Source organism: Suricata suricatta, chromosome 6 (genome assembly GCF_006229205.1).
Source record: "Suricata suricatta isolate VVHF042 chromosome 6, meerkat_22Aug2017_6uvM2_HiC, whole genome shotgun sequence".
Lineage (NCBI taxonomy): Eukaryota > Metazoa > Chordata > Mammalia > Carnivora > Herpestidae > Suricata > Suricata suricatta.
The window spans coordinates 106,536,144-106,549,570 of record NC_043705.1 but is presented as its reverse complement, the minus strand read 5'-3'; the positions used below and the strand labels follow the sequence as shown (position 1 = coordinate 106,549,570).

Here is a 13,427-nt window from a genome sequence, read left to right as displayed (position 1 = left end):
TACCCTATTCATTTATGCTATACACACATCATTTCACTGGATCCTCTCCATAGTCCTAGGAAGAAAAGACTATGACCATCACTCCCTCTGGAAAGATGTGAAAACTAAGGTTCAGAAACCTGAAGTGATCTGTCCAAAGTCACACAGCTCACAAGAGCAGGCTAAAAGGGGGTCCTCATCTCTCCTTCCCTGGGAAGGTGCAGCCCAATTCCTAGCACCCAGACCTAGACAGAATATTAAGTTCCATGTCCTCGAAACTGCCCTGCCCTTAGACTTTTCAGCTTCCCAAATCCCTGGCTACTAAGCCAACCTTTCTGTCCCCAACTCTTCTGTAGTTAAATTAGACTGGATTTTAATTTTGACTTATTTAATATTTTGCCTTTCTGAGCCTGATAATGGGCTGAAACATCACCAAAGAACATTTTGAAAATTAAAAAAAAAAAAGCACCCTTATTCTACCATGCTTACAAAATACTTTCCTTCATGTAAACAGTGTGCTCCAACCTTCTTATAAAGGTCTCTATTAACTGACTTTCTCCCTCAGCTTGGTTAACATGTTACTTGAGAACTCGGGAACCCTGTTCAACGCCAGCCACTCTCACTGCCACCTGCACTTAGCCCCTGCGTCATCAGGGCTTCCGCTCGCCATGCATTAGCAGTGCCCACAGTGCCTCCCTAGACAGTGGGGAGGTAAAGAAGACTTCCCCCAACTTGGACTTGGGCCCCCACTCAGTCTCCTTGACTCTTCAGAAACCCGAGGAATCCGCTGAGCCAGAGTATGCCCAGGATGCTGCAAAGGGAGGTAATGACTCCACTGTATCCTCCTACTCCACCTGCCTATATTTTACTATTTTTTAATTTTTTGACATTTATTTTTGAGAGACAGAATGAGAATGGGCATGAGCAGGGGAGGAACAGAGAGAGACAGAGACACAGAATCTGGGCTGTCAGCACAGAACCTGATGTGAGGCTTGAACTCACAGGCCATGAGATCATGACCTGAGTCTAAGTCAGACGTTTGACAAAGCCACCCAGGCGCCCCTCCATCTGCCTCTATGAGAAGACTGAGGTCCAGGGACAGGGAGAGACTTGCCTGAGGTCATAAGCAAAGCACACCATTTGCCTTGCATCAGTCACCCACACCTGTGTCTCTGTCCCCAGCTATGCCAGGGAAACTTGGAAAGCAGTGATCCCGCGTGAGTCATCTCTGTGATCCACCACTGTGTACAATGCTGTGCCCGGATTTAAACCCCCAAGTCCCCCAATTCAGGACAGGTCATTCTTTCCTCTGAGAACAGGTCCCAAGGTTCCTTAGACTTGGCACAATCAATGCTTATCAAACTCCAAAACCAAATGGAAAGGGTTACTCTAACAAGGCTGGGGCCAAACTCATGCCAGAGCCACTGTGAGCACGGTCAGGCAGCAGGAGGGAAATGTATCAGCCAGGTAAGGAGGAAAAGATGAAACAGAGACACCTCCAGGTCTTTGGAGAACTTGTCTCCTCCGAAAAGAAGGGCTTCAATGCTTCCTCTGGTCCGTGCACTCCTTTAACCCACGTGCTGAAAGGTGGGTGGCCCTCAAAGGAGTCGAGCCAGGGTTTGGATGACAACTGAGACTCAGAGAGGCTGGAGTGGCTAAGCTAAAACCAGAGCCAGCCCCCTCACCCAGCCTGACCCCTGCCCACTCACCTTGGCCCGAAGCAGCCTCCACCCAGGCACTGCACCCCCTGGATCCCAATTTTCAAGGGCAGGAACCCTCGGGCTATGCTCAGCTACCTCTTTGAGCAGCCATGTCCTGACCTTGCACTTGGTGCTAGGTGCTGGGGGCACATATATGCTGGCAAAGGTGAGCACCTCCCCCCTCCGGGAGACAGATCATTAAACAGGCAATTGCAAAAAGAGGCAAGAAGGGGAATGGAAGAAAGTTCTGGTGCTTTAGGAACACAGAACAGGAGGACCTGGAGACTCCAGGGAGGCCTTGCGGAGGAAATGGTGTTAAAACTGAGCCTGAACAATAAGCGATGAGCGGGAGGTACCCTGTGAGGAAAGGGCACGTCCAAGGGCCTTGAGGTGGGAGCAAGCACAGGCACATCCAGGGCTGGCCACTGGGCATGTGGGGAGGGAAAGGCAGGGACAGTGGGAGCCATGAGGCTGCACCGAGGCCCTCAGCAACAGCTCGCTGACCCAGGAGTCACCCCTCCTGACTGGAGGGTTGGGGTACTGGCGGTGGAGGGGATGTTGCAGCTGGGCTCAGGAAGGCCTGCCTGCCCAGAGTGCCCACCTTGTTGAGCCGCTGGATCTCCTTTTCCTGGTACTCCCGCTGCCGGGTGAGTGGGCTCAGCTGATCCTGCAGGTACTTGACCTTCTGGCGCAGCTCCTTGGCCTCTGCTGTCAGCTGCTCCTTGTCAGTCTGCAGGGGACACAGGGTTGGTAAGCCGGGAACCCCTCTGGGAGGCCCACCCATGCCTCCTCTCTGCCGCTCCCTCAGCAATGCCCGCAATGCTCGTGTGAAGGCACCATGCAAGACACTGTGGTGCCCGTAAGGTCCTGTCCCCAAGGAAAAGGCAGTTCAGTTGAGTGAAAGACCCTGGGTTCTGACACCAGCTCCTCTGCCAACAAGCTTAGACCTTGGCCACTGTCACAGTACTCTCTGGTCTATGTTCACCTATCTGCCATGGGTAAGGGGTTCTTTTTTGTTTATTTAAAGAGTGGAGGGAGAAAATGTTAGCAGGGGAGGGGGAGAGAGGGGGTTGGACAGAGAATCTGAAGTAGGCTCTGTGCTGACAGCAGAGAGCCAGATGAGGGGCTTGAACTCATAGACCGTGAGATCATGACCTGAGCTGAAGTCAGATGCTTAACTGACTGAGCCATCCAGACACGCCAGGTAGGGGGATTCTTAATGTGAGTCACAGATGGGGGTCAGGTGTGTGAGCCCCAAAACGGGCCGCAATATTGTGCAATTTTCTAGGGAGAAAAGCCATAGTGTCCACAAGAGTCACACAGGGGTCTTCTATGATACACAGAAAGTGATAAACCACTGAGAATCTCTAAAAGACCTTTTAGTTCTTACAGTCTCTAAGGCTAGAGAGAGAACACTTAAAGAAATGTATCATAAAATGCAGAGAGCACTCCTCCACAGAGAAACAAAGTACTGTAAGGTTAAAAGAAAGGGCATCACAGCTGAGAAGAAAGCAGGGAAGGCTTCCAGGTGGAAGTGCTGCTCCTGCACCTACTACGGAAAAAGGAAGGCTCCTTCACTGCAGAGGGCCACAGCTGGCTTGGCCTTTAGAGAGCACCAAACCTTAGCCCCTTTGTGTGATGGGAAATGAATGTCCAGGGAAGGGAGGGGACTCACCGAAGGCCACACACAGTGAGCTGGGACCAGAACCCAGGTCTCCTAATTTCAGGGCTCCCTCTGCCTTTGGAAGTCAAAGGGAAGTGCTTGAAATAGGGGAGGTCAGCCAGAGATCAGGGAGGGCAGCGTTGGGCAGAGCTCGTGGGAGGGGTTCTGGATTCCTACCTGAGATGCACCACGGTTAGCAATGCCTCTATCACCACTCGTCCTTATCACAGGGCCATGCCCTGTCCTGCGACATCCCACCTACCCCCAGCTAAGGGGGGGAATGACCCATGCCAGGGACTTATTTCGCCTACTGATACAAGCTGGGGGAAGGGACCAAAGAGCCAGGGGTCTGGCTGACAGTCACAGACGTGACTGCATTTGGAGAAAAGACTGGCAGTGTCCTCCCTAACACATACAGTCAAGGCAATGGCTGGTCATTGAGGCAGGTGGACCCCTCAGCTAAAGCCCCTGGGTGTCACATGCTGACACAGGGAACTCTGAAATGCAATTCGTGTTGAAAACGTCTAAGCCAGGCAAAAGCTGCCTGTGCCCAGTCCCTGTGAGCAGGAGGACACTGTGATATCGAAACGATCTTCTGAGAGTCTGGGGGTCAATTGGCCTTTCCTCTTTAAGCTGTCCCAGGATCCTGGAGCGCCTCAGCTGCTGTCAGCCACACATTGACCGGCCAGATACTATTGCTCCTGGTCTCCCCGATCCCTGTAACTCCCTGCGGTATTTTAATACACCTCTATTTATTTGCTTCTGTAATGAACTGTTTAGCATTTCTTTCCCACCAAGGGCAGGACTGGTCTGTTCACCGCAGACTCTCTGTGCCCAGCACAGTGCCAAGCGCACACTGTGCTGAGAAGTCACTCGATGCGTGAAGGAGGCCCTGCCTGATGTCTTAGCTGCCCCGCCCACCAACAGCCATCACTACCCTAAACAGCAGCCCAGCCCCATCAAGTATACCAGAGCAGTCTGCGTGTATCTCTCTCAATCCACTCTGTGCTTCCTGTACGACTGCCTCGTCCATAAGATCTTAAGTGAACAAAAGGCTCTTCGGCTGGCGGGTGCCTGGGTGGCTGAGTTGGTTAAGCATCAGATTTTGGCTCAGGTCATGAACTCATGGTTTGTGAGTTTGAGCCCCGTATTGGGCTCTTCGCTGGTGTGCAGATCCTACTTGGGATTCTCTCTCTCCCTCTGCCCCTCCCCACACTCTCAAAATAAATTTTTTTAAAAAAGCACTTCTGCACGAAAACAAGAAAATATAGAAAGCAATAGCTAATCCAATCTCCTCACTTTTCAGATGGGAAACCGAGGCACAACAGAGGAAAGTGCTTTTGCCGATGGCCACATAGCTCTGAGCACTGGAGGCAGAGATGGAGCCTCCAGGTCTCCCAACTCCAGCCCCCAGCCCATTTACTTGATGGAGTTCTCGGCTAATGAGGTGGGGAGAGTGGCCTCCCAAGTGGAAGCTGTGGGGACCTGCAGTCAACTTGCCTCCTCCATTTCAATCTTGGACTTGGCCAGGAGGAGCTTTCGGTCAAAGTCACGCTGCTTCTGCTCCCGCTCAGCCTCCAGGTCAGTCACCTGCTTCTGTAGGTCCGCCAGCTTCTGGCGCAGCTCGGTGATCTGGGTTCAAAGGCAAAGAGGGGGAGTGCGTGAGAAAAGGGGTGAACCTCTCAGGTACAGAGCTCCTGAGAAGGAAGCAGCAGGCAGGAGACCCCAACACCACAGCCAGGAACCTGGGGTTCAGCCCTGAGTTCCCATGACTCCCCAGTACCTTCTGCTCATACTGCTGCTTCATAGACCGGAAATGCTGGTCCCACTGTTTGTTCACTTCAAGCAGCTGTGGGGAGAGACTGAAGTTAGCAGGAGATAGGCAGCAAAGGAACAAAGAGGGACCACTCTACGCAGACCAGCAGTGGACGGCGGCCACAGACACTGCCTCAAACCCTCCCTTCTCGGAAATTCAGGGTTCCCCAAGGAGGAAACTTTACCAACTACTATACTTTGTCCTTGCCCATTTAGCAGGACTAACAGCAAAGGAGCATTATATAATTTGGGGGTACAATTACGGAACACATGTGCAACCGTGTGTAGCATCAAGCTTCACGTTCTTGTTTTCCTTAACCTGCCGTTTCATTTTCAGAGAAATGTGTGCTTGATGCTTTCAGAATAAAGATGCCCTTGCACAAGTATGGAAGCACATAAGTACCAGGCTGGCTGCCTCAGCAATGTGTGTCTCACAGCAAACTCTAGAAGACCACCTACGCAGAGGAGGTAGGTTAAGAAAATTCTAGCACAAACGGAAAATGAGGTGCTGTGCAGCCGGTAAGAAAATCAGGCCCCTAATACACTGCCTTGTTTCTAAGATGACGCTAAATGATTTGCCGTATGCGAGAGAACAACTCCTCAGGGAAGAAAAACAATCCTACATCATTAAACACAAAAAACAATGGGAAACGGTATCCCAATTTCAGACACAGTAACATATGATAAAGAGTACTCAGAATTGGAGAAATATGTTTTATACAAAAATAAATACCCTCAAAGATATAGTTAATTTCAAAGGAAAAAAGAAAAATAGTAATCTGAGGTGAAGTATATAAAATATAATTTTTTCTGCTTATTTAAAAAAATTGTTTTAAACATTTATTTTCAAGAGAGAGAGAGACAGAGAGAGAGAGACAGAGACAGAGAGCACACGAGCAAGCAGAGGAAGGGCAGGGATAGAGGAAGACACAGAATCTGAAGCAGGCTCCAGGCTCTGAGCTGTCAGCACAGAGCCTGATGTGGGGCTTGAACTCAGAAACTGTGAGATCATGACCTGAGCCAAAGTCGGACCCTTAACCAACTGAGCCACCCAGGCGCTCCATTTTTCTACTTATTTTTAAAAACAGATTATAAACTGGTAAGTACATAATAGAACAACATAATACAACAGTAGGACTGTTGCCAACTGTGGGCATGTTTAGGCGGTGAGGTTCTCAATATTGTTTGAATAAGGGTGATATTACTTTTATAATCAGAACAAATACTTTACAGCGATACAAAAAGAAAATTAAAATTGATAGGCACATAAGCAAAAGACTGATAGAGGCCTGACCTTCAAATGTGCTGGAGGCCCAGGAGGGCAGCGAGGCCCAGGAATCTGGAAAAGAACCTGGGCTGTGTGGAGAGGAGAGGCTAAGAGAACAGACAGGAACCGGCTTCGGCCTCCAGTCTGGAAATACTGGCCTGGGGTGGGGGTGGAGGAGGGACATGCATGAGACACGAGGGCATAGCCTCAATTTTGGAGACCTCCAGCCTGTTAGAAGCAGGGCTGTAAGAAGGCTTCAGATCCGCTCCTTCTGTGACAGTCCCTTCCTGAACTGGCTACATGGTGACAGGAACCCCACGCTCCCCATTCCTGATGCTGCAACTTCCCTACTTTATCACAACCTCCTCCCACCATCCAGGGCTTACCAGGGGAACCTGCCTAAACAACCCCCACTCCCTGCCACCGACAATTTTAGGCCGAGCCTCAAATGCCACATCTTCAGAGTGACCACTGTAAGCAGGGGAACTGATCAAGAAACAAGAGCCCAGGACAAGGCAGATCTCTCCCATGTGCAGATGGTTCAGGGGTCACCATGGCATCTCGCCATGGAGATGTGAGATAAGACGGGGGCCCAGGAGGGCCTTTGTGCTGATAAGCCCGTCCCAGGAGGGGAAGAAGGTCTCCCCTGACCGCCCCTACCCCATCTCGCCCCCACCCACCCCAGGTCACCTACCTCAGTGCGCTGCTGCTCCAGCATCTTCACCTTCTTTTCGGAAGCACCCAAGGCCCCGACCTCTGGGATCTTACCTGCTGTCACACAAGCCTGGGGGGAAACACAGAGGAGCCTTCAGCAAAGCCTTGAGGAACTATTCTGTCACTCACTCAGTGCATTGTACCCAGGGACCCAGCCCTGGTTCTCCTACCTTTCTAATCCACTCACTGGCCAGGATACCTACACATCCCTGCCAAGACTAAGCCTGCTTTGTAAAGTCTGTCAAGATCACCATTCCTCCTCCCTTGCCCTCCTGCCCTCCGCTCCCCTTCCCATGGCCACTTCTGTCCCTGCTCAGACTCTGTCTCTAAGGCACTGCCACCTTCCCTCCCCTCTGCTCCCCCAACATACATCAACCAAACACCTTCTGACCTGGAAGGGAAGAACCATAGATGTTTTAACATTTTATAAAATGTTTACTTAAAGACCTTTTCAGAAAGATACAGAAATAGAGATGTATGTGTATGCATGCTTAGTACCTGTGCATGTGTTTCCTAGCTGTGTCCTCTGAGAGGCCTACAGCCATGACACTCCAGTGGTAATGAGCACACCCGGGGCCCAGATCTTGGTTTCTAATTGCCATTCTCTAACAAAAAGAAATAGGGTTCCTTGGAGAAGTGGTTGATTCCAGAAGCAAGGAAACTATAAGGACATCTTGGAATATCTTGTGCCATAAGGGAAGAAAGTGCTTGATAATAATTATAGGAAGAAGGGCATGTCTAATGCGCAAAAGAGACAACTTGAAAGACCTTCCTGTGGCCAATGCTGGAACTATTTGAACAAAAATATAAATCACAATGGTACTGGATTATATCCCAAAGAATAAAATATATGCCCTGATCCAAACTGGGAGAAAGAGACAGCTGAATAAGTAAAATAAGTGGGGGAGAAGGGGCAACTCTTCCTTACAGAAGAATTCCAATTACTGAGTATAGAGGAAGGAGACAAGTCAAAATCTCTGTGAGGACACGACAGTAATGATGATTGCTGCAGGTGAGACCCACCAGAGCATACCAAAATTGGTGAGAAGTGTAAGGAGAAATAGGAGATGTGCAGACTTAAAGTTTCTCCTCAAATATAAGTATTTATTGGGGCACCTGAGTGGCTCAGTTGGTTAAGCGTCCATCTCTTGATTTTGGCTCAGGTCATGGGTTTGAGCCCCACATCAGGCTCTGCACTGATTCTGCAGAGGATTTATTAGCCACAAAGGGAAAATCAGTCCCTGTATTACAGAGAAACCGACACATGCCCCCTTTGCCCAGCAGTCAGTGTTGACAGTAGTGAGATACACGGATATTGAATATCGTTGACATGATGCACCACGCAGGGCATGGTGCCACTCCTGGGGCGTTCTTGTGCAAATCCACACTCTTAATCTGATCACGAGAAACCATCGCTTAAACCCACCCTGAGACATACGTTACAAAATAACTGGCTGGTGTTAAGTCAGAAGCGTCAGGAGCGTGAAAGACAAGGTGCAGCTGGGAACTGTCACAGACTGGAGGAAACTGAGTGTGACAGCCAAGTGCAGCGTAGGATCCTGCACTCCTAGTGGCAGCACAGAAAGTAAGAAAGAGGACGTAATCAGGTAACCGGTGAAATCTGAACAAAGTCTGTAGTTTAGTTAATGTTTATTTTTTAGTTTTGATCATTGAACCGTGGTTATGTAACTTGATACGGAGACACAGGAGTTCTCTGGACCACTTTTGCAACTGGTTTTAGGTAAATCTAAAGTTCTCTAGAAGTTAAAAAACAATTGTTTTAGATAGGAAATGCTGAGGTGAGCAGTGGAGTACTGTCTCTACCTCCAAGGCTCTGCAGGAGGCTGAGACCCACACATTCTCCCTGGTATGAGGGAGATCACACAAGATGGGCTCTGGAGGCCCCCGTCTAACACCCGTGGGCTTGTCAGCATTTGTCCTGGGACTGCTGTCCACATTCTCTCTATGCCCTGCCTTCCCACCCCTCTGCCCTCTCCCATGGCTGTAGGGAGGTTGGGGTGTCCCTGAATGCAGGACTAGTGAGGCTGAAGTGCCCCCTGCAGGCTAATGCCTGCCAGCATACTACAGAACTGGGGAAGAAGGGCAGCAGGCTGGGGGAAGCCCTCCAAGGACGATCACCTTTAAGAGATGGGCCAGCCCCTAAAAGTCTGCTGTGTCCTCACGGGGCAAGGAGCAAGAGGGGACAGCATCTTCGGCGGGGGTGGGGGGGGAAGGTTCACCCTTAACATCTACAAAGAAGAGTTGGGGGCATCTGGGTGGCTCAGTCAGTTAGGCCTCTCACTCGGTTTCAGCTCAGGTCATGATCTCCTGGTTGGTGAGTTCAAGCCCTGCCTCAGGCTTGGCGCTGCCAGTGTGGAGGCTGTTTGGGATTCTCTCTCTCTACCTCTTGCTCTGCCCCTCTCTCAAAATATATAAGTAAACTTAGAGAAAAAAGAAGAGTCAGCCTACCAGGCTACTGGCACCAAAGTGGCCATTAAAAGCAGCAGCTAATTTCGCTGTTTCCCAAGAGCCCGGTGCCACACCTGCTTTACAGGCATCATGTCACTGAACCCTCCCACCATCCTCAGAGCTGGGTATCACAGCCTCCATTTTACAGAAGAGACTGAGGCCAGACGGCTGGTTTATGTCATTCAGCCACAGTGGCTGCGCTGGCATGAGGCAGCTCCAGGGTACAGGGTCCACCATGGCCTATAACACATGCCTCATATGGGGGCCTTCATCCCTGGCAGGACGGTAAGAAGGGCTGGACCTCTGGGGAGTCCAGTGAGATGAGCTGACCAGATGGCTCTGGAAAGCAAAGAGGCCTGCCCACAGAATCCCGTGGTGGCTCATGGAACCCGCGGGGGGCCAGGGGGCTCCCTGAGTCACTTCCGCAAGGGGATGGCCAAGGCAGGCTCTGCCCTGAGGGGTAAATGGACACAGGGAAGGGCTTCGTGGGCTGGAATTCAGAAGGCCATTTATCAGCGTTTCCCTGAGGCACCCCTCTGTCTGCCTGACATAGGGCGAGGCAGGGATCTTGATGACAGGAAGTCACATGGCCTCTCCACACCTCCTACCACGCTGTGTCATGGAGTAATCGTCCCGGCCCTGCCTCGCATACGTGTAGAATGTGTAGAGTGGAGATCCAAACAGGACGATGGAGTTGCAAGTCGCAGGTAAATGCTACATTGCCACACAGTAGTTGAGGAATTAAGTTATTAGGATAATTACTGCTATTACATAGGTGTGGGGTTTGTTAAAGATGTTGAGTCCTGCTGTGTGGCCATTAAATCCTAATAAAGGGGGAAATGTGGCAGTAAAAGGCTGGGACTCGGCTCCGCACCAAGGGGAAAGGCACAGACTAGGCAAGCGAGGAGAGTCAGCTTCTGCTTGGGAAGCGGGTACGAGGCAGAGTGGAGAGCAGCGGGGGGCGGGGGCGGGGTGGTCAGGGGCACCAGGCCACGGCAATGTCAGGTGACCCCGCTCCTGTCCAGGTCAGAGGCTCCAGGAAGCAATCCCAGGAGCTTAACAGAATCCCCTGACAGACTTTCTCGATGCAACACCCTAATTCCGCCAGGAGTATCTGAGCTGTTACACTGACTTTTGAGACCCGCCCAGAAGAGACCTTTACCCACTGGAACATGTCTAGGGAATGTGCCCAAACCGAGCGAAGGACTCAACGCCACCTTCTCTGAGCAATGACTGAAGGAAATGAAACTACATAGCCTGGAGAGAAGGCCTGTGGGGCCACAAGGCCATGGTCATGGCCAGCAGCCCGAGTGTGTGTCCCAGGGTGTAGGATGTTCCATGGGGCTCAAGGCAGAACGAGGGCTGAGGAGCGGAAGTTCTGAGGCAGGTGGGCTGTCAGGCCCAGCTGAGGAAAAGTCATTGAACGGACACCTTGTGACAGCAGAACTGGCTGCGGCAGGAGGTGGGGAGCTCACCGCCACGGGAGGTGGCTAGGCAGTGGCGGTCCAGGGCACTGTGGAAGGACTCTACGACCACGTACCTGCTGCTGTCCGGCTGCTCCCTTCTTGCCGGCACCTTCCATCTTTGGGAACCCCGGCTGCCCACAGGCGTCCTCTTTGCCGCAGCTCATCAACAACCTCTTGAGCTCCATGTTTTCTTCCCTGTGTCGGGGGCAAACAGAGGCGTCACGTTGCTGGCCCTGTGTTAAGGAGCGTGGGGTCCTCAGACCTACGACTCATCTGACGTACAGCTGAGTCCTGGGGACTCACTCCTCCCTCACCCCTGAAACCTGCCCTTGGGCAGAACAAAAGAAGGCGTCCTCCAGCCACTCTGCTGGCGATCTGGACTTCTCTGGAAGTCTCTGATCATCAACAGCTGGGTTTCCCAACTGTAGGAAGTCTGCATACAGGAGATCTCCAAGACACCCCCAAACCTGCATCAAATAACCCTGACCACACTCCAGGGGGAAAGTGACACTCTTTCCAGTCATCTTCAAACAGACCGTAGAGCATGGCGGCAGGCTCAGCTGTTGCTAACAGGTCTTGAGCACTCCTCCAGGATCTGCCGGCCTCCCTTGTTCACAGGAAAAGGGCAAGCTTCAGGCTCAGAGCTTTCAGTAGGTGGCGGCACTTTGCCAGAACTTATTAACGGCCTTCTGTGTTCGTTGTTATTTATTGTTGGGGTTGTCTGCTATTTATTAACGGTAATGCTGTTTTCCATGAACTCCAATGCAACTGCTCTTTATAATAGTTTTAAGTAAAAACATTATTCAAGTTGAAGCAAACTCTTAAATCAATAAGGTAAGTGATATAGAACATAATAAAAGTGGTGATATGGGTTCAGGGAGGACTGAAGCAGGAAAAGTATTTGTTTATGTTCTATTTGCCATGTAGTGTACATGTAGTAACAGAAAAACAAAAGTAAAGTGGCTTTCCCGAGGTCACAGCAGGGACTTGCACTCTTGCTTTCTAGTCATGAGTCGTTCCTCCAACCTGGGGTTTTGGATCCGTGGATGGAGTCAAAACGGCTCTAGAACTCCTAACTGTTTGGCCATCCAGAAGTAAATAAAAACATGCTGCCTCAAACTGGCAAAACGGCTCAGTGGTTCCTATTACACTCTCTGGGCCTCAGTCTCTCTCTGCACAATGAGGGGTCTGACCTGCATAATCTCAAAGGGCCCTTCAAACTCAGACAGTCAAGAGCAGTGTTTCTCGAGTGTGGTCCTGGGTCTACCCACACCGTGATCACAGAGGCTCCTAGGAAGATGCCTGGGTTGGCCTTACCCCCACTGAATCAGAATCTCAGCAGAGGAAGGAGTGGTGGGAGTGTGAAACTGTAATGTGCACCCTGACCCTCCGTGATCCTGAGGCACAATTAAGTGTGAGACCAGTAGGCAAATGAGGGGCCCCTGACAGTTGGCAGGAGAACAGCAGGACATGATGCTGACCAGCAGAGGGCAGCAAAGTCCTGCGTCCTCTCCCAACAGCAGCCCCCAGGCAAGTTCCCAGGGAAGTAGTGTGATTTGTACAGACCTTCTTCTGAAGCTCTCAAGGCACTTTATAAAGTTATTAAAAGGGCCAGAGAGGAAACACCAAAGTACCCAAGGAAAAGGACCAAGATACCTAACATCCAAAGCCTCAGAGCCCTTAGACCTCAGCCCAGATATTGGGGCCGCATACTATCCCTCTCCTCCTGCCCACCTGACTCCTCACTCCTGAGGAGCCTGGACTTACCGAAGCCTCTCAGCAGCCTGATCCCGCTGCTCCAGGCCCTTGTCCAGCTTGGCCTTCAGGGCTTCATTCTCCTTCCGAAGCTGCTCACACAAGGTCTGCAAGGCAGAGAGTAGGTGGGGGCAAGGTGAGGGAAGGATGCGTCCTACATGCAGCTTCATAATGGAGGACAGAGCCATGCCAGGCCCCAACACATTACCCCCTTTGTGTGGCCTCACCCAATCTGTCTCGAGACAGCTGAGAACCTGGGCACTAGGCCTATGCAGGCTCCTCTGTGTCTCCTCTCCCTCAGGAGCCAGCCATGAGGACACCTGACCAAGAATCAGGACCTTCTGGTCTTCCTGGGTGGGGAGCTCCATCCCTCCTCCTCCTGTACCGCTGTTTCTCCAGTGAAGAACACTCCTCCCCCACGGCCTTCCCCCTGCCCTCTTCTACTCCTGCTTCAGGTCTTAGTCCGAACATTACTTCCTCAGAGAAGTCCTCCCTGAACTCCCACATCTCGGGAGAGTTAGGTCACCACCATTATTATCCTTGGTCACCCTTGGTGCTTGTGATAATCACAGCAGAAGAACCACTTATGTCGTTATTTT

General features: G+C 51.1%; 1 protein-coding gene and 1 long non-coding RNA gene across 12 annotated transcripts in view; one reads left to right on the top strand and one right to left on the bottom strand.

The window, feature by feature from the left end:
• Positions 1-13,427, bottom strand: part of TNIP1 (TNFAIP3 interacting protein 1) — a 51,706-nt gene that overhangs the window by 6,455 nt on the left and 31,824 nt on the right. For all 11 annotated transcript variants that reach the window (XM_029943010.1, XM_029943019.1, XM_029943016.1 and 8 more), the window contains 6 exons: positions 12,841-12,935; positions 11,148-11,268; positions 7,119-7,208; positions 5,126-5,191; positions 4,843-4,974; positions 2,281-2,409 (listed from right to left, as the gene is read on the bottom strand). In XM_029943010.1, the coding sequence (XP_029798870.1) occupies positions 2,281-2,409; positions 4,843-4,974; positions 5,126-5,191; positions 7,119-7,208; positions 11,148-11,268; positions 12,841-12,935 (633 nt within the window). The remainder of the gene's footprint in view (positions 1-2,280; positions 2,410-4,842; positions 4,975-5,125; positions 5,192-7,118; positions 7,209-11,147; positions 11,269-12,840; positions 12,936-13,427) is intronic.
• LOC115294951 lies at positions 681-4,923 on the top strand. Its single transcript, XR_003910232.1, has 2 exons — positions 681-802; positions 4,649-4,923. It is a non-coding gene; the product is annotated as an uncharacterized LOC115294951 (long non-coding RNA).